The 24,363-nt window shown below is 45.0% G+C and overlaps 2 protein-coding genes across 2 annotated transcripts; one reads left to right on the plus strand and one right to left on the minus strand.

The window, feature by feature from the left end:
• Window positions 1-110: 110 nt before the first annotated feature.
• LOC123137793 (ABC transporter C family member 3) lies at window positions 111-7,252 on the minus strand. The gene is made up of 11 exons (XM_044557642.1): window positions 7,036-7,252; window positions 4,880-6,670; window positions 4,196-4,282; window positions 3,486-4,115; window positions 3,206-3,370; window positions 1,838-2,132; window positions 1,529-1,743; window positions 1,024-1,329; window positions 862-925; window positions 531-770; window positions 111-423 (listed from the first exon to the last, which is right to left on the minus strand). Exons 2-11 carry the CDS (start codon window positions 6,629-6,631, stop codon window positions 323-325), a joined length of 3,855 nt encoding a protein of 1,284 aa, XP_044413577.1. The 5' UTR covers window positions 6,632-6,670; window positions 7,036-7,252; the 3' UTR covers window positions 111-322.
• A 2,899-nt stretch (window positions 7,253-10,151) lies between these two features.
• On the plus strand, window positions 10,152-16,013 carry LOC123079669 (uncharacterized). The gene is made up of 9 exons (XM_044502472.1): window positions 10,152-10,656; window positions 12,306-12,404; window positions 12,483-12,929; window positions 13,010-13,069; window positions 13,164-13,358; window positions 13,456-13,481; window positions 13,539-14,361; window positions 14,458-15,317; window positions 15,975-16,013. Exons 1-9 carry the CDS (start codon window positions 10,152-10,154, stop codon window positions 16,011-16,013), a joined length of 3,054 nt encoding a protein of 1,017 aa, XP_044358407.1.
• The last annotated feature ends 8,350 nt before the right edge of the window (window positions 16,014-24,363 follow it).

Raw genomic sequence — 24,363 nt, forward strand, 5'->3', positions numbered from 1 at the left:
CCCGCGGCGAGCCGATCTGCCACTACATGCCGGACAAGTATGTGGTGTGGGTAGCCGGTGAAACCCACTAGCTTATAATCGGTGAAGTATGAATCTCGAGCTAAGAGGGATGAAGTATCAACCTCCACCTTAATATGATCCGACCAAGCTTAAACTAATGGTCACTACTAGTACATCTTTATACTGTAAGAACTGCATGCACCAATTTGGAGAAATATATGTGGAGTTCTGAGCAGCCGTCTAATTTCAAGCCGGAAACGTGAGATCCAATCGAACACCGGCGATGTCGGCACCATGACTTGCTCTACTTTGCATCCTCTGCTTATAATTTTGATCCCATTGTGTATTCCGACACAAGTTTGGAGAATAAGGACGAACTGTCCTCTAGCAACCTCGCCGGTGAGTCGTGCTCTGCAATTTCACCTGTTTTACGACAGCACAACAGGAGTTAAAACAGACCAACAGAGGAGAACAGCATAAAATATAGGATTTGTCAGCTAAAAATGTGCAAGGCAGTGGAGAGGACTAACCGTTGTCCAGAAGAATAACCCTCTCGCTATCAAGAACCGATGTGATACGGTGCGCTATCGTGATCACGGTGCATTCGGCGAATTGCTGTTTCAAGGTTTTCTGGATCAAACTGTCGGTTATTGGATCCACTGAAGAAGTTGCCTCGTCCAAAACTAAGATCCGTCTCCTCTTTAGAATCACCCTTCCCAAGCAAACAAGCTGCCGCTGACCCGCGCTCCAGTTTTCGCCATTCTCTGTCACTGCATTTCAGTTCAAAATGCCAAGTTATTGGTTCGCCATCATAAAGAAAAGCAATGTCCACTGGGAATTTCTTCATAAATACTATCAAACCTGTAGAGTCGAGCTTAAGCTCGTTCTTCCGAACTTCATCTCCAAGATGACAGCAGTCCAATGCCTAGACAACATAGATCCAATGCAGATGCTGATTTTTTGCAAGTTATGGGGTCAAATCAATTTTTCAAATGAATGGAGTAAATTTGAAACTATAAGTACCTCCCAGATTTGCTCATCATTGTATTCATCGAGAGGGTCGATGTTGCTTCGCAGAGTCCCCTCAAACATAACAGGGTCTTGTGGAATGATGCTCAGTCTTGTCCGTAGGTCATGCAGTCCAATGGTGGAGATGTCGACGCCGTCTATCAATATTTGCCCGACACACGGATCGACAATGCGGAATAGTGTTTGAATCAAGGTTGACTTTCCACCACCTGTTCTTCCAACAATACCAGTCTTCATACCTCCTGAGAAGGTGCACGTCACGCCTTTCAGAACTAAAGGCAGATGTGGCGCATATTTTACCTGCATGCCATACAAGCACTTATAGGGTACTAATAACTGCAACGTTATATTAGAAGAAACTCAGCACTGCTATTACTAACTGACCCAAAAAAAAAATACTATGTGCCATTAAAACTATCTAATAGAACTTTAGAAGTTTCATCAATATGGATTTGCAACACAAAATTAAAATGAAATATTTAAAGTTGAAGAAACGAACATGGAGGTTGCGAAGCTCAATTTCACCCTTTGTTGGCCAATGGCAATCCAGCCTACTTTCTGATATCGTAAGGGGCGGTTCAGAAGGAATGGTCATGTATTGCAATATTCTTTCCACAGATATCATTCTGTTTTCCAAAGCACAGAGGACCATAATAGCCCACCCTATCAGCATATTCAGACTTAGTCCATAAGTGACTGCAAGACCAGCTGTCTCTGTGAAGTGTAAGGAGATAATAATTAATACTAATCAGGGAGCTAATACATTATTTTCTAATTTTAGTTGATTGGAAAAAGCATCTTTACTTACTTGAGTCAATTAGATCAGTTGGCAAGGTGACCAGAAGTATCAAGGCAAATCCAAAAATAAAAGAAGAAAGAAAGTCCAAGCGAAAGCACAGCCATTCCATCGCAGCAGCATTATATAAACTTGCCCGAGATAAATTATCCATCAATTGGCCAGTCCAACTGATGAACTCTCTTTTCTTATCAAAGCATCTAATTATAGTTGTGCCAGCTATTGATTCGGCGAAATGCTGCATCACAGGAGCTCTGTAAACTCCAGTTAACCTCTGCAACTCCCTAGCAGCACTTATGTAGTATTGCTGGAAGAGAAGGGATGGTATTATGATTAAAAGAAGAAACAAGAAGTACCAATTAATTTCATAGATAGACAGAAATATAATTTTCTGGTATAATATGCTACATATTATACATTAAAAGAATGTCATGGGCTAAATTTGTCTTAATCTGCCTAACCAAAAATTCACCATTGGTATAAATTTGCAGTTGTGACACTTGGTTCTGAACATGCAAAGGACACCTTTTTTAGGTTCTTTAAATCTTACTCCCTCCGTCCCAAAATAAGTGTCGCAGATTTAGTACAAATTTGTACTAAATCTGCGACACTTATTTTGAGAGGGAGGGAGTATAAAATAGTTAATATAGAGGTTCAAACCAACCTTACTTGGTATTCAAAGTCCATTGAACAAAATTATTGGTTTTTTCTTCAAGTATAAAATTATTAGCTTTTTGCGTAGCCACCTGTCAATAAGGTCACTTGTTGCTTCAATAAGGTTAAAGTGCCATGGCCTCTACTACTGCTAATTTAAATTGTACTGGACCTGCTCTGAGTCACTTACACAAGTTTTTGAGTCAATGTAGTTATACTCAGTGACCTATATGAGAAACCATGAAAATCTCGGGACACCTCATTGAGGAAACAGAAACACAGCTTCTAGAATTAGTAGCACTTCAAATTATATATAGAGTGATATTTGAACAGATTTTTCACAACACTACTCCAACCAATAAGTCTATCTGTATGAACATTGGCATAGAAAATAATTGCCAAAATATATGATTACCTCATGTACTCTACAAACTAAATTTGTTGATATTCTATATTTTCATCAAAGAACTAGCCATGAACAGGGGTGCGTGGAAGTTAGCATATCCATGTGCCAGAACCATGAGTTGGTTGCGAGATCTTATGGGTTTCAGCTCTAGCCTACCCGAAGTTGTTTGGGACTAAAGGCTTTGTTGTTGTTGTTCAAGGTGTGGAACTCCCATGCAGAATTTACTAGCTATGAATTAATCTATTTGTACTTTTCCTATGTTTTCAAAATGGATGCCAACAAAAAAGTCACATCGAACAAAACTATATGAGAAACATTACCTGATATGATAGAGATGCAATAATAACAGGGACAAAAATTACAAATACTGGCCATGCAACCCGTGACATTAGAATAATTGTTCCAAGAATTTCGATGGCAGGAAATAGAAGGTAGCCCATCAGATCATATATTTGAGTATCCACTGCGCTCTGATCGGTGGAGGCCTGCAATTTGTTTCGAATTTCAGCGTTAATACTAGAATAAAAAGTTTAACAGCACTCCAATGACATGTGACTTCAATTTATCATTGTAAATAACTTTCTTAAGGCAATTACTTACTCTATTCAAGATACGGCCGCTAGGAGTGGAATCAAAGAAACACATCGGTGCTCGGAATATGCATTCGTGCATCTTGTCAAATAGCATGGTTGCAGTCCTACATCCAGCCATGACTAGAAGATAGGATCGTATGAAGACGCACAATGAGGTAACAAGAGCTAATGCAACATATACATTTATCATCGTCGAGCTATTGACTGGAGGATTCACATCTTTAGATACCGGAGCTGCCCAAGCCATCCATAAATTGCTTCCAATTTGAAGAGATTGAAAAATGATCTGAGCTAGCAAAATAAGTGGCACAAATGCTCCTTTGTGTGCCATTGTAATATATCTCCAGTAGACAATAAACCCAACCCGGCCTTTCTCCCTCTCTTCTTCTTGTACAAGTTGACCATTTTGAACAAGTACTTCTTGATTGTTATCATGTGTTTGCTCATCTGCTATGGGCAGGGCGCTTCCATTGCCATGAAGATGGCAACTACTTTCATAATTGCTACTTGGGAGCTCCAACATGTCCATAGTAGATAATGCATCCTTGTGGGACACAATTAATTCAGTGAATTCTTTTCCAGAATTAAGAATTTCAGTGTAATCCCCTGCTTGTATTATTTTGCCATCTTTCAATACCTGAAATATGACAAAAGGACTTGAAAAGGATTTTTTGCACATAGCATAGAGAAGACATTAGACATTAGTTTCCAGCATACCATGATAACGTCGGCTGAAGGTAAAAATTCGACATGATGTGTAACATACACAACTGTTTTTGAAGCTAAAAATCCAAGCAAGCACTCCTGCAAAATACAAATTATGGTCAATAAATTCACTGACTAGCACCCTAGAATCTCTCTCAAGGATATATAAACTCAAAATTGCTTGGCTAACTGGATCAATCACAAAATCCAAGGAGTTGTTTAACTTGACTAAAAGAGCTATGAAACAAATTTTTCTACAAATGCAATATGAAGCACATTTGCTATAGGATGGACACAGAAGCGAGAGACTAATTACCACTCTCAGGCATAAGTATTTTGAAATAAGTTACTACCCTCGGTAAAAAATATTTTCGAAAGAATACTCATTCTTCCAAGTTAGTTTCGGTAATATTTGTCATGTAAGCAATGTTTTACACCGAATGCCCCCATTAAAGGCATGCCAGTACTTGTACTCAGATATATAGACAGACACTTCGTAAGGGAAAACTTTAAATGCGTATCAGTACTAGACTCAGATATTGTGCGAAAACTGGAAGGCGAACACTGCAGCACATGGGAATATAGTATAAATTTATATAATCAAAATTAATGTGTATAAGATCTGTCGCCAGATAAGATATTAGTTTTAGCATTCAGTACATAAAGAACAATGAAATGCAAAACATCAAGACATACCTTGAACAAGTGCAATCCAGTATGAGCATCAACTGCACTAAACGGATCATCAAATAGATAGATATCAGCATCATGGTACAAAGCACGGGCTATTTGTATCCTCTGTTTTTGTCCACCACTGAGGTTAATGCCTCTCTCTCCTATAATCGTCTGGTCACCGAATGGTAATATATCCAGGTCCTTGATAAGTGAGCATGCTTCAAGGACCTTTTCATACCTCTCCCTATTCATTTCTGTGCCGAAAAGTATATTATCTTCAATTTTCCCACTCTGTATCCAAGGTGTTTGGCTAACATAGGAGATCCTGCCACAAGTTCTAACCTCTCCTGATAATTTTGGTATCTCACCGAGTATGCAAGACAATAAACTTGATTTGCCAGATCCAACTGTTCCACAGACAGCAACCCTCATTCCCTGTCGTATACGGAAGTTCACGTCTTGGAGAGTAGGCACTTGAGAAGATGTATTCCAAGAGAAATGACCGTTCGTCACCTCAATCGACACATCGGTGGTACCCCTAGGAAGCTTAGTTACAACATCACTAGGGAGTTCCTCAAGACAGAGAAATGAGCATATCCTGTCAAGCGATACTTTTGTCTGAATGATCATAGAGTATGCGTCTGGTAGACCATGGATAGGTGTTTGCAGCTGTCTAAATGTTGCCAGGGCACATAGCACTTTACCTGTTTCTAATGGAATGCCCATAAGCACGCAAACACCGAAAGTGACCATAGCAACAAAAGCAGGAGCAGAAAAGAAGATGGATAGGAGCATCGCCGAGGTGTATACGTTCTTCTTTAGCCAATTCATCTCTACCTTCCTCAACTCTATGATCTTGGACAAGAAGATCATTTCCCATCCTTGAAGCTTGAGAATGCGCATGCTCTGTAAGATCTCAGACATAGCCCTCATTCTCACGTCCTTGGCGCTCATCATTCTCTCTTGATAATTTTGCTCCATTCTCCCTAAAGGCTTATTACCCCCAATTGTCAAAGCAGTGGCAAGAAGGGCAGCAAATGCAGGGCAAAAACCAAGTGTCGAGTATAAGATGAGCATGGCTAGAACAATTTGCACAGGAAGCCGCCAAAGATCGTGCATGGATCGACTGAAATCTCCTACACACTCGGCATCGAGGCTCACGACATTGATCATCTCTCCGCTCGAGTTGCTTTGCCTGGACTGACTGGAGAGGGCAAGGCCTTTCTGGTAGATAGCAGCGACAAGCGACGAACGTGCACGCACCCCTACTTGTTTTGATCTAAACTGCAAATGCCTCGTCGAGAGGCCTTCGATCAGCTGCGCGGCAACAAACGTCAACACTAGAACGTAGCCCTCTTTGGTGGATCTTGAACTTTTGTTTAGATAGTCGACAAAGTACTCGATCAGGTAGGGACCGACATATGAAGCAACACTGCTAAGTAGGGCGTAGACGGCAGTGACGAGGATAGGTTTCCATGTTGTAAGCACAATAGCCTTGGCCAGCTTGACCGCCGTAACGCCGGTGAACTGCCCCGTCGCAGAGTTTGACACAATCTTTGCCTTGAAATTAGGGAGGACCCCATGGACACTGTCACTGTCATCCAAGAATGGCACATCGTCGAGATCTAGCGGTTTCTTTCTGCCAAGATCAAGTAAGGGCCCCATCCAATAAAAAGTGATGATGCTGAACCATCCAGCATCTGTGAAAAGTGATTTAGTGCCGGTTGCCTCAGATGAGGAAGAAGTTGCCTGGTCCAAAAGCGGTTGCTTCATGATGAACGTACGGGTGAACGGGTAACTCCTACACCGAAACTGAAGGAAGAAAGAGTACACCTTAATTAACTTTCAGTGTTATTAAGAACAGAGTATATGTAAGACTATGGACATTAGAGAACACGTCGTTTAATTTTGGCACATGTGTAGGAAAAAAAACCCGGAAAGTTGAGCTGAAGCAATTGTACAACAGAAACAACAGGCAAGCAATGAAGCGCATCACTCCTAAAAATAAAAACAGCAGAGAGCTGGAGAGCCTAGTGCGTGTTTCTGAACCTGGATTTTTCGAGTTCTATCCTGAACTGTCAGCACTGTAAACTGAAGGAAGAAGAAGACCAAAAGGCAGCAGCAACATCGAAATCTCGCGAAGAACAGACACATGTAGTGAGGCAAGGAGGAGTTACATGGGCGGGGCAGCAAGTTGGACGATCGATGCCGATTTCTGTCACTCTGCCTCGCAGTATAGAGGATTCCACGTATCCGATCGCGAGATCAGGTCATGATCTGACGTTTTGCCGTCTCCAGATGGGGCGCCGCCGCCGCCGCCTACGGAGGGAGGATCTTTCTGGCGGCTAGCCGCGTGTGTGTTATGTCCGGGCCTCCGGGGTTTGGGCGAGAGTTCATATTTATACAAGTAGGTAAGGATCATTCTTCGTGACACAAAAAATCAGCAGCGTCGCCTCCCTTAATCCTAGGTTTCCGGGGAGCAACTTTTCTTTTTCTTTTTTTCTTTTTTTTTTGAGAAAAGGAAGATGCTTTCCTAGTTAGTACTTAGTACTACCTATTTATAGGTCCCAATTGTATTTCATGCCAAATTTTAACCATAATTTTTAACTAACAAAATGTCCAAGCATGTCATAAAAAATTATACCATTGAAAATATGTTCAAATACGAATCCAACGATATAATTTTTGTTGACATGCATTTATATTTTTGTTAGTTAATTCTTTTGTCAAAATTTAACACAAATTACAAAGGGGACCAATAAACCAGAACATGTGGATCTGGGTGCTCTTGGCCAGATCCGGGTGGTGGCGGCGGCAGCCGGCGGTCAGGCTGCTCCTTTCGGAGTGGAGGGGTGCTGGCCATCCATGGTCGGGGGGGCGGGCTGTCTTCGACGGTGTGTCACAACTGCTGCAAGGTGGCTCGGGGCTGCTCCTCAAGGTCTCGGCGTGGATGTGGCTGTCACGGCGTGGTCGTAGCTCATGGTGGTGGTCTGGATCGTTTCACGACGGCGGCTGGTATCATCCAGCGTTGGTCATCGATGAGCGGCCTGTATCGACCTTCCCTCCCGCGTCGTCCAGGCTCTACCCTCGTCGTAGGGCTGGACCGCTCCCAGCTGCGGTCCATTGCTTGTCTCGCGCCCGTGGCTGCGGGAAGGAGCCCGTCTCGCGCCCTGCAGTAGGACCGAGCTCATCACGCGCCCGACAGCAGGACCGAGCTCGTCGCGCGTCCGGCAGCAGGACCGAGCTCGTCTCGCGCCCGGCGTTTGGACCGAGCTCGTCCCGCGCCCGGTGCAGCAAGACGGGGTGATGAAGGCCAATTTTAGCCGGCCCTTTGGGTCCGGGGTGTGAAAGGAGAGGCCTTTCCACTCGTCCCTTTGGCTGGGGTATCGTCGGGTCCCGGGTGAGGTGGTGTCAAGGTCTTGGATGCCGGGGCGGCGGCCCTGGTGGTGTTAGCGTAGTGCTCGTGGGCAGAGCCTGTGGCTGGTGCTGCTCGGTGACCATGGCCGTGTGGGTGACATGGTGGCAGGGGTGTGGCGTTCGGTGGCGGTGAATGTTTGCTGGGGTGAAAACCTGTTCTATTTTCGGACGGACTAACGGCGGCGTAGCGCGTTACCTTCTTGAAGACGTCGTCGCGGCTCTTATCGTTCATCGTGTTGCTCCAGGGAAACTTTTTTGGAGGCGCCGCCTTGAAACTCATGGTTTGTCATAGGCAGCTTCAGGGTGGTGTTAGGGGTGATGTTACTGTGCTCAGTGCCTATGTGTCCTGCCTTGAACGTGTGTGTATTGTCGTGGGATACGTTTGTACTTGGGCTGTGGTTAATCACGTGTCCAAGGACAAAGGTAGTAGTACTAGCGGGCAAGCGATCACGTGTCCCATTTTAGTCTTTCTGTTTCCTCGCTAAACAGCCCAAGAACATTCTGTTTTATTTGGTTCGGCCGTGTTTGGGATAGAGTTTTTCTCTCTTTCTTTATGAACAGAGACAGAAAAGCAAGACTGTACCGGCTTGGTTCGGCCCACTGTAGCGACCGTTTGTTTAGTTTTCTTCATTTATTTTTGACAAATACGAAAAAATAAAGAATTTTATAAAAAACCCAAACGTGTTTAACAAAAAGTGATTTTTTAAAGTTATGTTTCTTTAAGTGCAAACAATTATAAAACTCTGAAAATTCTTTGAAAAATTGAAATTTACAGAACCCCTGAATATTGTGAACCCACAAACATTTTGTTTTCAAATTCTAACACATTTTTTTAAATTCTGATCATTTATAAAAAGCAAACAAAAATTAAATTTCTAAACATCTTTTGAAATGTGAACATTTCTTGAAAAACATGAGAAAATTTAGAATATTAAAAAAACAAAAAGAGAAACATTGAATGTTAAAAAATGAAAATAAAATAAAAATGAAAACTAGAAAACCAAAAGAAAACCAGAAAAACAAGTAAAAATAACAGGAAAGGAGTGAAAAAATAGCTGAAGAGAACCTTCATAAAAATCGGTGGGAAAGGTGGCGACCTGGCTGGCCTAGTGAGACGGCCCATTTATGTCGGTCGTCCCTCAGATATGTGCGAAACAGGGGCAATTTGATGCAATGTGTGTAATATAGAAATTGTTGTTCCTAGCCATGCCTGTTCTAAAAAAAAGTTTCAAGCCAAACCTTGCCAATTCGTGCAAAAAAAGCCACACTTTGCCACATCTCAAATTAAGCAAGTTTGATCAAATTAAGTGGGTGTTTGATTCTAGACACACCAGGTGTGGCAAGAATCTTGTTGTGAGCAATAAGCCTACATATCATATACACACAAAAATGTGGCAAGATTTTCTAAGATAATTCAAAGTGTGGCTAAGAATTTAAGCACCTCAAGTAAGGCAAGTGTGGCAGAAATAATGTGACAAAGTTAGTCACCAACCAAAACATGCCTTAAACTTTAGTAACTAGCGAACATGCACTATGCAAACGAGATGTATGCCTGGGAACATAGAGAGAGAAAAGTTTAAATAACAATACTCTGGTCTTTGTTTACCTTAATAGGGAGATGATGTTGCCTATAGGAGGCCCCTGGCGTGAACGAACGTGCCCTCAAGGAGGCTCATTCTAGTGAACGGTGTCACCAAAGAGCTCTCCCTCAAAAAACTAACCCCCAAGGAATCTCTACTCTTATAAAAACCACAATTGGTGATGATGGTGTGCCTGCCAACTTTGATTCACAATGTTCGATTCATATCCAACGTCCAGGAAGCAACCTATGGCAATGTTACAAAGACACCCACTATTCCGTTACATATTTGCAAATATGCCCTTGTCTCTCTCTTCGAGCCTATCCCTCCGGCTCTCCCCCAACCTCATCCAACCAGTAGCACCGGCAGCGTTGGAGCCGATATGGCGTGGTGGCCGCCGCCGGTGCCATCCGCCTCGGAGCCTCTCATGCCTCCCTCAACTCCACCGGTCACCACAACCCCCCCCCCCCCGCCCCCGCCCCCCGCCCCCTTCCACACAGGCGGCGCCGTCCCTCCTCAGGCGCCTCTCCCGCCTCCTTCTCTTCCAGAGAAGTGCCGACGCACAGCAGCACCACCACTCCCCCCTCCTCCTTGCCATCGCCTCCGCCCCCTCCTCTGTATCCTCCCACGCCGGCCTCGGCAGGCACGCCGGCGGCGCCGTCCCTTCGCCGGCGCATCTCCTGACTCCATTGCCAGGTCAAGGCCCCCACCCAGCATCACCACCACCTCTTCCTCCTCTTCCCCATCCCCTCCGCCTCTTCCCCGATGCTGAACTCCGCAAGTACGCCGGCGGCGCCGTCCGTGCCCCGAGGCTTCTTCTAGCTCCTCCCCCCCTGCTGCAGAAGCCCGCTCGCCCACCCCCCGCCCCCTCTCCTCATCGCCGTCTTCTCCGCTCTCCCCCTTCTCTAACTCTGGCCTCCACAAATACGTCACCGGCTACAGGCTGCTCATCCTCGGCGGCGGCGGCGCCACCACCTAATGCCACTTCTCCTCCCCGCCGACGCACTCCACTGCCTGTTCTGGTGCTATGGTCGGCTACCGCCTCTCTTTCCGAGACCTCATCGTTCCCACCCTGCCGCCTCCCAAATTCAAATTTTCGTCACCCAAATGCGCGCGCCTGGTCGAACTGTCTAGAAACCACCCTTTCAGCCCAATATAAATACAAGTGAGCAGACAGATGAGACTCACACTGCTCGAACTACATCCCAAGAAGCAACACAGTGGTCAAGCTCTCATATCTTCAAATCGGCAGATTGTGAGGAGGTTGATTTACTGCCCATCGCCTTCTGATTTGCTTCGCCAAGGACCAAGGTATGTTGTGTTATGCAATACCAAGATTTAGTAATGATTGCAATAGATGAGTATCTGCACATACTACTATTAGATGATGATGCCTCTTTTATTTGTGAAGTTAACATCAAAACAAGAATTTGCAGATCACTGTATGGTTGTATAACACGTTTTTTATTTGTTATTTTAAGTTTTTATGCATACTGATCATTGGGGCTTTGACCTCCAAGTTGGTTTGTTTCCTATTAAAAGAATTAAAAGATCTGCATCTTAGTTCTAGGTGGATCAGCTTATTTTATAGGAGTTGGTCAGAGAGAAACTGCTGTTGCTAGGTTTGTTATATTTCCCTTCGTATAAAATCACATGACTTAGTCAATCATATGTATGCATATAGATACTCAGTTCAGCTCCAATCGTATAAAATCACTGAAATTTTTGAAAAAAATGATTATTTACATGGCAGGTCCAGAAGAAATTTGATAAGCCTAGAAGTTCCTGGATAAACACTTGGATTTGGGTGTGAAGCTGAAAATTAAAAGGTCAGGACCAAATGGCCGAGTTAGGTCGAATATTCAGTGAAAGTTTCATACTTGATCACTGGAATTCATTGGTTTACTGTTGTATTCTATTATGCTTTGGCTTGTATTTTTTGGCTGCCACACCTGTGCATAACATTTGTTTTTATTCATGTTGCTTACCTAATGATTATCAAACTCATCCAGTCTGCAATTTCGTATCTAATGATGATGAACTGCCCTTCGGTTAAGGAATGTTTCTTTTGACTTCTGGCAAAGAATAGTTGTCTTATTAGATTGCATATAGTGTTCCTACTAGCTTTGATTCAATTTTTTCTAACCTCCACTTCTGTTTTTTGGGGGAAAACCAGCAGCTATTACACCCCAAATGTTACAGCTCTCGTGCCAACAAAGTGCTAAAGGAAAACAAAAAGGTTGGTTCCTGTACCTTACTGTTTGGCAAAACAATCTGCTTGTATATTTCTTATTTATACCTAATCATTTACGGTCCAACTTGTAATAACACAGTGGTCGACAGCAGTAGCAAGCCCAACAGAACTTGCTCCAATGGCATGCCATGTCCTCGAACAGGTTTATTTATACGTGAACCAACGGATGCGACAAATTTAAGTTACTCATCTTCAGATGATGAAGTGACAAACCAATCAGCGACGGTGATTTTTCCTACTTATACTGGTATGCTCACATCAATCGACGGATTGGAGCGAGGAGAAAGCTCAAAAGGTAAATCTATAGGGCGGAAGTGTTTGCTTATATAATTCCGTTTACCCACTTAATTAATTTCTCGTGTAAATTCTGTAGGGCGAAAGCGTGCACGTGAAGCAATAAGATATGCTAGCCGTACACCAGAGCAAATCCAAGCAAGGCGAGAACGTGTTAGAGCACGTCGGCAAAATTTGACACCTAAGGAGAAGGAAGAGATTAATGCACGAAGAAGAGAGAAACGACAGCGTATGACACTTGATGAGAGAAATGCAAGCCAGCGAGCACGTAGGCAAAGTTTGACACTAGAGGAGAGGCAAGAAAGAAATGCACGCCAACGAGCGCGTCGGCAAAGCCTGCCACCGGAAGAGCGGCGGGCACTTCTAGCTCAACGTAATGCAAGTTATGCATCTAGACGAGATACCCCATGCATGGATTCCATTGTATCAAATTGCCCTACAGGTTCATTGTTGGGACATGCATCATCAAGCTCTTATGCCTTTAGTTACCCAAGTACACTGACTCAAACTTTTTCTACAATTCAAGGTAATTCTCACATACACATTCCTTTATTTGCCAATTTTGTCAAAGTTGAGCATGCATTTTTACAGTCATTGAAATAGCAGGTAATCTAGAAAGCATACCTGAAGGAATGGAAGATGATCACATAGTTTTCACTAGCAAAGGTATGATTGTGATGCTGATGCCTTCCTTTTCTCTACTACTATAACACACACTACTCAAACTATGTAGTAACTTCATTCCTCAAATTACATTTAGGTGACGCTAATACTGTCCAGTGCAAGGAACTCACATCGGTGCAATGTCCAACATCTACATCAGTGGACAGTTCATCATTGGCCCCTGATGACTCCATATGCCCAGGTTCCCCAACGGAAAGCTTTAATGTGGATGATGATTATTCTCATATGACCGAAGAAGAAGATGATGAGTACTTCGCATTTGCTGGGAGAGGTATTAAAAATTCCATGGATGTCTTATTTCCCTACGTATGTATAGCACAGAAAATTCAATACCTATATATAACACAATTCATCTCATGTGTATACAGGGAACACTGAAGATTGCGATGACATGGTAGATGCTTTTACAACAGACAACATTGTTCCTGACCCATATGACTGTGTTTACTAGAATATACCAGAAAGTACTCACACGCTGGTGCCAAAGCCTGATTGCAAGCATTGCGGCGCAAAGAGGTTCCAGTATGAGACAAATGGATTTTGTTGCCAGTCTGGAAAAATTAAGTTAGCACAGTCAGAACCACCCTTGGAACTTCAGATGTTGTACACAAGTTCAGATAGTGATGCTGTACATTTTAGGGATAACATTCGCTACTTCAATGGCCACTTTTCATTCACCACTCTTGGAGTCAGTCTTGACAATAGATACACAAACATGAGGTCAGGAGTCTATACATTCCGAGCCCATGGTCAGATTTACCACAACATCTTCTCATTTGGTCCAACACAAGATGGACCTAAGCATCTAGAGTTATACTTCTACGATGATGACCCCAGTCTACAACATAGGTTTCGGCGCTCCCCGAACCTAGACCGAGATGTCATTCGAAGGCTTGTCGACATCCTTAAGGATAATCCTTATTCTGAAACATTCAGGAATCTAGGTGGAGTCGATGACCTTGAGGAATATCGTATTGAACTGAACACCGACATGAGGTTGGACCAACGGAGATATAACTTGCCTATATCATCAGAGGTTGCAGCTATTTGGGTTGAGGGTAATGAACTCTGTAATCATTTTGACCGTAGCATTGTCCTGTTTGGTAATGACAACAAGAGATATAGCATCCAACCATATTATGGATGCTATGATCCATTGTCTTACCCTTTGTTCTTCCCAAGAGGGGATATTGGTTGGCATCCTGAGATCCCAAAGAACGGTGTCAGCTTGAATGAGATACTTCAATCCCGCCGCAGTGGTCGAAAGAAACCAGGTACATATAATGAAATTAGCATTTATTCATTTTTTTATTATCCCCAGTGTACTTATTTTCTTAATCAGTTCTTTCTGTTACCTCCCATTTCCGTAGGTACATGTACAAGTAGTCGATTATGTGTCTCGGTCAGAGACTACTATTGTTACAAGTTTCAAATACGTCGTGGTGTATTTAACACCATGCTATACGGTAAACGACTGTTCCAACAATATGTGGTCGACATGTACATCAAGGTTGAAACCTCTAGGTTAGACTATATAAGAAATCACCAGAAACAAATACGCTCTGATCTATACCAAGGTGTTGTTGATAGCCTTCAAGCTGGGGAAAACCGTGCGGATGCTGTGGGCAAATGGATTGTACTTCCTACATCATTTATTGGGGGAAGAAGAGATAGGAGACGAAGATACCTTGATGCCATGGCCTTGGTGCAGAAGTATGGGAAACCAGATATCTTTTTAACCATGACTTGCAACCCGAATTGGGATGAGATAATTGGTGCGTTGGAGCCTGGACAAACCCCACAGGATCGCCCTGATCTTGTTGTACGAGTATTTAGAGCAAAGTTGGAAGACCTCAAGATACAACTTTTCAAAAAGCACATGCTCGGCAAGGTAGCAGCATATGCATATGTTGTCGAGTTCCAGAAAAGGGGTCTACCACATGCTCATTTCCTCCTAATCATGGAGGGGAGGTACAAGCTAACATGCCCAGAGCAATATGATTGTATCATATCTGCTGAATTGCCAGACAAATTCAAGTACCCTGAGTTGTACAAGATGATCGTCAAGCATATGATGCATGGCCCTCGTGGAGTCCTAAACCCCAAAAATGTGTGCATGCAAAATGGTAGTTGCAAGAACTACTATCCACGGCCATTTAATGCGTCAACTCTTCAGGGAAAGGACTCATATCCCATATACAGGAGGAGAGATGATGGACGTCGTGCAAAGGTACGAGGTGAAGAATTAGACAATAGGTGGGTTGTTCCATACAATCCTTACCTACTAAGAAGGTATAATTGCCACATCAATGTCGAGGTTTGCTCAAGCATAAAAGCTGTAAAGTACCTCTTTAAGTGTCGAGGCCTGTATGATTCATGAGATGATTGGTTTTAAGAATGAAGAAATAGTGGCAAATAAACAAAATAAGACATTATGGCACATTGTATTTGGAAAATTGTCGTGTTGTGTGTCCTTGTAGTTGTAATGTTTTAGCCGAAGTTTGTTTATTCATGCTTTATTTCTATCTTGCATACATGACTGAAAACACATATGTTTACAATCTTTTTCATTCATCATCTAGAAATGCAGGCCTCTTTTTATTTATTTCAATTTTACTTCGTAAGCAAATATTTGTATACTAAAACTGTAATCAAAATGTTTTCGCTAACAAACATAAGCGACATATTCAAATCCATTTGAGCTTTATCTCTCTTGGAATGGTGTCACCTCTAAAACGTTTTCCTGTGGCAACGCATGGGTCGGTGCCAGTCGCACTTCCATTGCACTGAGTTGTGGGGACAAATATCGATATGTTGCATCATGTTATTCCATTATTGATATTAAGGCTAGGTTTAAATGAGGTGCTTGATTTGTTACCATTTCTAGCTGGAAATGGTGTATGGGATGGAGGTGGCGTCCATGTGACACTAGTAGAAAAATGGTCAAATGTGAAGCACAATAGTGCCGGTTGGAATTTCAGCCAGCACTAATGTGTACACTAGTGCCAGTTCGTGGCGGCGATCAATAGCACCGGTTCGTGGTGAACCTTTAGTACCGGTTCATGCCACGAACCGGTACTAAAGAGGTTGTGTCAGCCTGCGGTCAGTCTATGGCCCCACCATCACCATTTAGTGCCGGTTCGTACCACGAACCAGTACTAATGAGGTTATGGCAAACTGTTTTTTAGTCCCACCTCGCGAAGTGAGAGGGACTAGGAGCGGTTTATAAGCCCTGAGTGCAGAGACGATGAAGAAGAGGCTCAATGCTCATGTTGCTTAGCTTCAAGCCTTCAGGAATACGGTAGACTGCATGGAGCTATGCGCAGTGCAGTTTACACTATTCCGAAAGGCTTGAAGCAAATTAACGAGCATTGCACCTCTTTTTTATTTTTAATAACTTATTACAACTCCGGACTTCTTCTGTTATGGCAAAAACTAATTGCACGTCGACATTTCTTTTTTTTAAGTTATAACTCCAGACTTTGACCATCAAGTTTTGCAGAAAAGAAAAAATAGCAGAAAAGAAGAAAAACTATAGCTGAAAAGAAAAAAACAAAATAAAAAAACTACTCAGAAATAAATAGAAGAAAATAAATATAGCAGAAAAGAAAAAACTACTCAGAAATAAGTAGAAGAAAAAATAAAGCAGAAAAGAAAAAAAAAATATATTTGCTATTTTTCAATCGTTTACAAAATGACCATGAAATTGAAAATCACTACAAAATGAACTCTGAAAATGTTGAATTTTGGCAAACTAGATGAAAAACTACTCACAAATAAATAGAAGAAAATAAATATAACAGAAAAGAAAAAACTATACAAAAAACTACGCAGAAATAAGAAGAAGAAGAAGAAGAAGAATAAGAAGAGGAAGAAGAAGGAGGAAGAAGAAGGAGAAGAGGAAGAAGAAGAAGAAGAAGAAGAAGAGGAGGAAGAAGAAGAGGAATAAGAAGGAGAAGAAGAGGAAGAAGAATGTTGGGGCGCTGCCCTGTGGGCCTGCCAGACCTTGGGTGTGCAAATACATGCCTAGTAGGGCCAGCAGGCTCACAGGGCAGCGCGCCCTAGTTAGGCCTAGAAGCCTGCTAAATAGAGGAGTTCGAAAGGGCAGCCGCGGCTGGGTTTATAAACCAGTGCGACATTTCTTTTTTTTAAGTTATAACTCCAGACTTTGACCATCAAGTTTTGCAGAAAAGAAAAAATAGCAGAAAAGAAGAAAAACTATAGCTGAAAAGAAAAAATAGCAGAAAAGCGCACGGCCATTAGTACCGGTTGGTGGCTCCAACCGGTACTAATGTGTTGCCCTTTAGTACCGGTTGGAGCCACCAACCGGTACTAAAGGCCCAGTTTTCCGCCGCTTGGGCTGGCCAAAATTGGGCTTTTTAGTAAATGCTTAGTTGAATTAATAGAAGTAGTTGAATTAATTGAATTAGTAAGTGTTTAATGTTTCGCCTAATATGAACATAGGAAATGTCGTCTGACGACGGAAAAAATTTCATTATGTGCGAATACTGTGAAGACCAGCGCGACCAATGCGACAAAAATTTCCTTGTTGATGGTAGGCGATTCAGCATCAAGCTGGACGAGACTTTCGAATTCGATACAGTAAGTCACAACGACAAGTCTGTTTTCGTAATTAAGCATGACTTATATATGCTTCATTTGTCTGACTTATAATTTTTAATTTTCACTATTCTACTAGCGCATCCCCTGCCATGCAAGAATTTTTGTCTTGGATAAGATAGGTTTCAAAGATATGGAAACTATGGAGGTAAAGAGAGCTTACCTGAAAACTGAGCATGATGGTTATACTTTCAACGTCAAAGTATACAATGCACACACGTACACCTATTTTGAATGCAAAACTTGACAAACACTATGCAAGACTTATGCATTTGAGCCTGGTATGATTATCACCTTTGATATTCGTCCGGAAGATGATATTGAAGGTAATAGAGACATATGGGTCGATGTGCAGACGCCTCTAGTTCTACCATTATGTGAGTTCTTCTCAACTATATTTTTGTCTTTGATATTGCTTATTCAAAAATAACTGACAACTAATTTCTATTGATAGCTTATCTCCATTCAACCAAACATGTCCGACGCTTGGTAGACAGGACCTACTACTGTCCCGGCGCTGAACTAAACTGCGAGGAGATAAGTCATTATGTTTCATGGCTTGAGGATCTTCATACTGTCAAGACAAATTTTCTTCCTGCACTTAGAAATGTTAGTACTCAAAACGTGCGACCAATAGTGATGGTATTGAACTACGGTCACATCTATTTAGGAACGATGGTAATATATTTACTATTTGTCCTCAGTGCATATTTTGCATACATATTTTTTTTGCTAAACTTTCATTGTTAAGTATATTAATTAAGTACTATACGATGTTCTTCAACAGGGACTCCCGATGACAGTCGTGCCTCAGGGGATCGAGACTAAAGGTTAGATGTCAATTGTTAGCTTACGGCCAAGATATCCTGCATTGCACATGAATGCATTCAGGATTTCTAGAAGCGATCAATGCTTAATAGTGAAAGATTGGAGGAAAATTGTTAATGATCGCAGAGAAGTACTAGGGGGCAGCAATGAGAAGCGCAGCCCACGATTAGGAGACAGGTTCATCGGCATGCTTCAGTATGATCAATCAGGAGAGCTATACATGTTCTATGCTATTTTACCAGAGAGAGAGTAGCTAGCAGGAGTGATTTAGCTAGTTCTTCATGCTGCTCTTAATTAGTACTTGTCCTTTCATGTCCGTGTTCTTCGTTCTGAACTTAAGTGATTTGCTTTTGTGGTGTTATATATGAACGCTTATAATATCATGACAATCATGTTGAACTCGATGATTGGTTCTACTAGAAATTCTATTTATATATATATATATATATATATATATATATATATATGCATAACGTGTACAATATGTAGTATCGTAAAATACCAGCAAACGAAAAAGAATTAAAATGGAAACACAAAATTAAATGAAAAAGAAATCATAAAACTAAAAAAACCCCAAACCTTACAGTACCGGTTGGTCTTACCAACCGGTACTAAAGGGCTCCAGGCCCCCGGAGCTGGCTCATGCCACGTGGTTGCCCTTTAGCACCGGTTCGTGCTGAACCGGTACTAAAGGGGGGGGGGCTTTAGTGACCATAATTTAGTGCCGGTTATGTAACCGGCACTAAAGGGCCTTACGAACCGGTGCTATTGCCCGGTTCTGCACTAGTGTGAAGCAAAGAGGACTTGAAATCAGACCAATTTAGATTCAGAGATAAAGCTGGTCAGTCATGAAGTTGACCGATTTGGATTCAGTGTCGCCGTTGTTGCCACATGTGTGTGAACATATTTTCTATCTGCAGCATGGTCTCTATCAACTTGATATAGGATAGAGTGAGCAATGATAAAACTCAGTATGGAGTACAACAAGTCTTTCAGTGAGGCAGAGATGGAGAAGAAACTGTTTGGCTTGGACGCATGGGTTTGTGGATTGGAAACCATATTTTTGATTGTGCTTGATATTTATGTACCTATCAATAACACATCATTACTTTGATCAATGACTGTATATCTTTTTATTGTCAGCAGCAACGTATGGGATCGTAACTATAACTTAAGTTAACCTTTTTTTTATCCCGTAGCGTAGCACGGGCATCTTACTAGTACTTTAGAAATTGTCATGACATAGAGATTTGACGTGCTATAATGGGAGACTTATGTTAGCTGAAACAAAGAGAGCGGGCGGAATCCACGCAGCCGTAGAGAGAGAGAGAGACCCCGACGGCTTGCTCGGCCGCCCCAGCGCCAACCATGGCGGCCCCATCTCCACCCTGCATCGCTGGGATTCGCGCTGACACCTCGGTGCTGTGCTCTCCCGTCTCCAGGGCCATCTCGTCCACCGGGTTCTCCGGCACGCGCTCGGAGCCCTCTGAGCGAGTTTCTCTCTCTGCTCAGAGCTCGGACCTCGATGCATCTCCGCGCTCCACTCCTCTACCCGGCGGTCCACGACCGTCCTACGCCGACGTGACACGGGGCCAGCTCTTCCCTGGTCCTTGCGATGCTTCCGCATCGCTGGATATGTATGGCTTGGCGGGCAGTTCCTCGGATTCCTCTTCCATGCCGGCCCTCCGCGAGGGGGCACCGCTCGATCCTGGTGGCTGGACCATGGTCCGCGGTCGTAAGTCAAGAGCTTATCCCGCGGTTCCCTTGCCTGCCAGGATTCCAATGCCGCTCACCCCGCCGAAACCCCGCATTTCTGTACGCAAGCCTACCCCCTCCAGCAAGACGCTCCTCCATAATCTGCCTACAGACGCTTGTTGCTTCAAGTGCCTTTCTCCTCACCATTTTATCGCTAGCTGCAAGAACCCAGTTCGTTGCCATCACTGCCGCCAAGCTGGACACATAGCTAAGGAGTGTCGTGCCCACAAGCTCCCGCAAAAGGCATTCCTCCCACCCTCCATACCTCGCCGCAAACCACCCCCTCCCAGTGATCGCTCTCCATTGCTCAAGAGGTTGCCGGCCAAGGCACGACTGGGACCCCTGTCAACAGCTGCTCCGTCGCCGGTTCATAAGGCCAACTCCACCGCGCGACCCCAAACGAACGTCCGTTTTGTCTGGTTTCAGTCCGTTTGGGTAGGGGTTTGGGGTCGTGTCCGGGCCTGTCCTGGGATGCAGTGGCCGTGCGCCCAGCGCGCGGCCGCATCCATTTGCCCCATCCCGTCTGTGAGGGCCAAAAATGCCTAAATTTGCATCAAACTACTTCCAACCGAAATGTTTGTCTGAAAATTAAAATAGTTTTACAACCCAATTGAAATTGTCTTAAATAAAATAGTTTTACAACCAAATCGAAATTGTCTTGACTGAACATAAATTGGACCAATACATCTATTGGTTGCCAATGTGATCCCAGACGTGCTCAACCAAGTCATTTTAAAGATTCAAATGAGTGTGCCAATCACGCATCTCACGGTGGAATTGGACAAACTGTTCAAATGTGGCCGGGTCTTGGTGCAGGGGCTCAATATTTTCACCTTGATAATCAAATCCTTTGTCGAGGATACTCTCATCACGCTCATCCTCGACGATCATGTTGTGCATGATCACACAAGCAGTCATCACCTCCCAAAGCTTCCTTTCATCCCATGACAGTGCAGGGTTTCGAACGATACCCCACCGGGATTGAAGCACACCGAAAGCACGTTCCACATCCTTTCTAACACTCTCTTGCATTTGGGCAAATCTTTTTCTCTTCTCACCTTGGGGTTTCGAGATTGTCTTCACAAAAGTTGACCACTGAGGATATATACCATCTGCTAGATAGTATCCTTTGTTGTACTGGTGGCCGTTGATCTCAAAGTTGACAGGTAGGGAGTTTCCTTCTGCAAGCCTCACGAAGACTGGAGAACGTTGCAGCACGTTGATATCATTGTGAGAACCTGCCATACCGAAGAAAGAATGCCATATTCAAAGATCTTGCGATGCCACCGCTTCTAATATGACAGTGCACCCGTTAACATGCCCCTTGTACTGGCCCTGCCAAGCAAATGGACAGTTCTTCCACTCCCAATGCATACAATCAATGCTGCCAAGCATGCCTGGAAAGCCTCTAGCTACATTGGTCACCAACAATCTCTCTGTATCAGCGGCAGTTGACTGCCTCAAGTACTCTGGGCCAAACACCTCGATCACAGCCTGGCAAAACTTGTACATTGACATCAGACATGTTGTCTCACTCATACGCACATACTCGTCCACCAGATCGCCTGGAATACCATATGCAAGCATGCGGATGGCCGCGGTGCATTTCTGGTAAGAGGAGAATCCAAGCTTGCCAAGGGCATCCGTCTTGCACTCGAAGTATGGGTCATGAGCAACCAATCCCTCTCGGATACGATTGAACACATGCCTTGCCATACGAAAACGGCGACGAAATTTATCTGGCTTGAAGAGCGGGGTGTTGGCAAAGTAATCGGCATAGAGCAGGGCGTGGCCTCTCTCCCTGTTGCAGTTCAGGTTGAGAGCCTTGCCAGGGAGTGACCCCCTGTACCGAGGAAGCTGCCGTTGAATATGGCCGTTCACGACCAGTGCAGCCACCACAAGTTCTTCATCATCCGACGATGAATCGTCCGATGAACAAAGGAAGTGATGGAAGAAAAACTCGTCTCCACTGTCCATACCTTTGTTGGCAAAAGGTCGAACACCTTGCGGTCGTGGTGGCGAAGCGGCCGCGATGATCACCTCAACGTAGCAGGGGTGGTTGCCGGCCGGCTACTGGCCGCTCTGGAGCTCTCGTCGGAATCTGCCTCGGCCGCCGTGATCCATCGCCGGCAGTCGTGTCCCCTCCGGCACCGGCAAGGATGGCGACGACCAAAACTACGGCGAAAGCGCGGGCGTGGTGGCGGCCATGTCCAGACGTGGTTTGTTATGGACGGCGGGGGGGGGGGGGGCTGCGCGGTGAGGAGGCGGCCGGAGAATACGGCGGCGCCGGCGGCGGGGCGGGGCGGGGAGAGAGGGTGAAGCATTGGGGAGCAGAGGGACTGCTAGTGTCCCCGATAGGCGGGCCACGGGGGGGGGGGGAGGGGCAAGGGCGTGCGTCGCGATCGTCCGCGCGCGTCCGTTTCACCCCAAACCGAGTGCAAGTTTGGGCCTGGGATGGGTCGAAAACGGACGGAATCCGGACATTTGTCCGTTTGAGGCCGTGCACTGGGCCGCCTCTTTTGTCCCTTTTACCCCAAACGGACGGAGCCGGACAGGATAGGGTCATGCGGTGGAGTTGGCCTAAGCGCCTCTCCTTTCCGGACCCTGAGCCGTCCCCACCCAGCCGAATGCTCCCCCATATACTGTCTGCTAATGCTTGTTACTTCAAGTGCCTCTCTCCTCTCCATTTCATCGCTAGCTGCAAGAACCCCGTTCGCTGTCATCGCTGCCGACAAGCTGGACACATAGCTAAGGAGTGTCATGCCCATGAAATCCCTCAAAAGGCACCCGCCCACCCGCCATACCACGCTGCAAGACACCCCTCCCAGCGACCGCTCCCCGCTGCTCAAGCTGCCGGCCAAGGCACGACTTGGACCCCTGTCGACAACTGCACCACTGCCGGTCCATATGCGCCTCTCCTTCCCGTACGTAGGGGAGAAGGTTCAGATACTGGACCGTCTCGTCTTCCCCGGCAGCCCCCGAGCACGTTTGTCTTGCTCCGTCACTGCGGAAGTCTCAACCACCCCTCCTCTCAGCCCTAACGGTGACCGGACGGTTGCGCAGATGGCACGCGCGCCTCCCCTGGCCTGCAGCTCGACGCCGTTGGTTTCGGTCCCCCATGCAAGCGGTGCCCATGCTCCTTGTGATCAAATCGCAGCTGAGCCTGGGTTAGCATGTTACGCTTTGCCTGCCAACGCTGATGCTGCCACTTTCGTGGTTGCCGAGCCCATGATTGAGCGAGAGCCTGTGGTGTTGGCTGCGGCAAGGCCAGCTTCCTCTGTTGGATGCATGCTCACGGACCTGCCACCCGTTGTCATGGCTGTGCCCGCTTCGCCGCTGGGGCCTTCCTCTGATCTCGTTGAGAGCCTCGAGACTTTGACTCTTAACGTGGCAGCCATCATGGAGCAGAGTGCCACTGCCAAGTCTGGCCCGTCTGTGACCTCCTCTTCGGCCGCCCCGCTTCTGGCAACAATACAGTACCAGCCCATTGGAACCCCCTCACCCATTCAGCAGTTCATGGGCCTGGTTGGAGAGCCTATCTCGCCTGGACTACTTAGGGGCCCAACTTTCAAGCCCATCGCGACTCCACGGCACAAAGTTGTTCCTGTGGAGGCGGATGCAGTGAGACGCAGCCGCCACCTTGCCAATCGGCCACCGGAGTTGCAGGGGTCATCTCTCACGCTGGCGAAGAAACTAGTCAGCCGCCGCCTCGAGGTTGCGCTCGACGAGCCCGACTCTGACCCCGCCGACCTGCTAGTGCGCTACGCGAGGTATTTCCAGACTCCCCTCAGCGCTGCCCAGATTCAGGCTCTCACCGAGCTCGCATCCAATGCCTGCGGTGGAAAGAGGGCTGCTCGTGCCGCGACCACTTGAGCTCGTGTGGTATCTCTGTATTTATACTGCTATGCGTCGTGTTTGTTTCCAATGAATTGCTGCAATTTGCTAGTCTGGAATGTCAGGGGTCTCAATTCGGTTGCTAGAAGAGCTGCTATTCGTGCGGTTGTTAAGCATAATGCTGTCAGTATGATTTGCTTGCAAGAAACGAAGATGTCAACCTTTGATTCCAGTCTGGT

This window comes from Triticum aestivum, chromosome 1B (assembly GCF_018294505.1).
Source record: "Triticum aestivum cultivar Chinese Spring chromosome 1B, IWGSC CS RefSeq v2.1, whole genome shotgun sequence".
In the NCBI taxonomy this organism is placed as follows: domain Eukaryota; kingdom Viridiplantae; phylum Streptophyta; class Magnoliopsida; order Poales; family Poaceae; genus Triticum; species Triticum aestivum.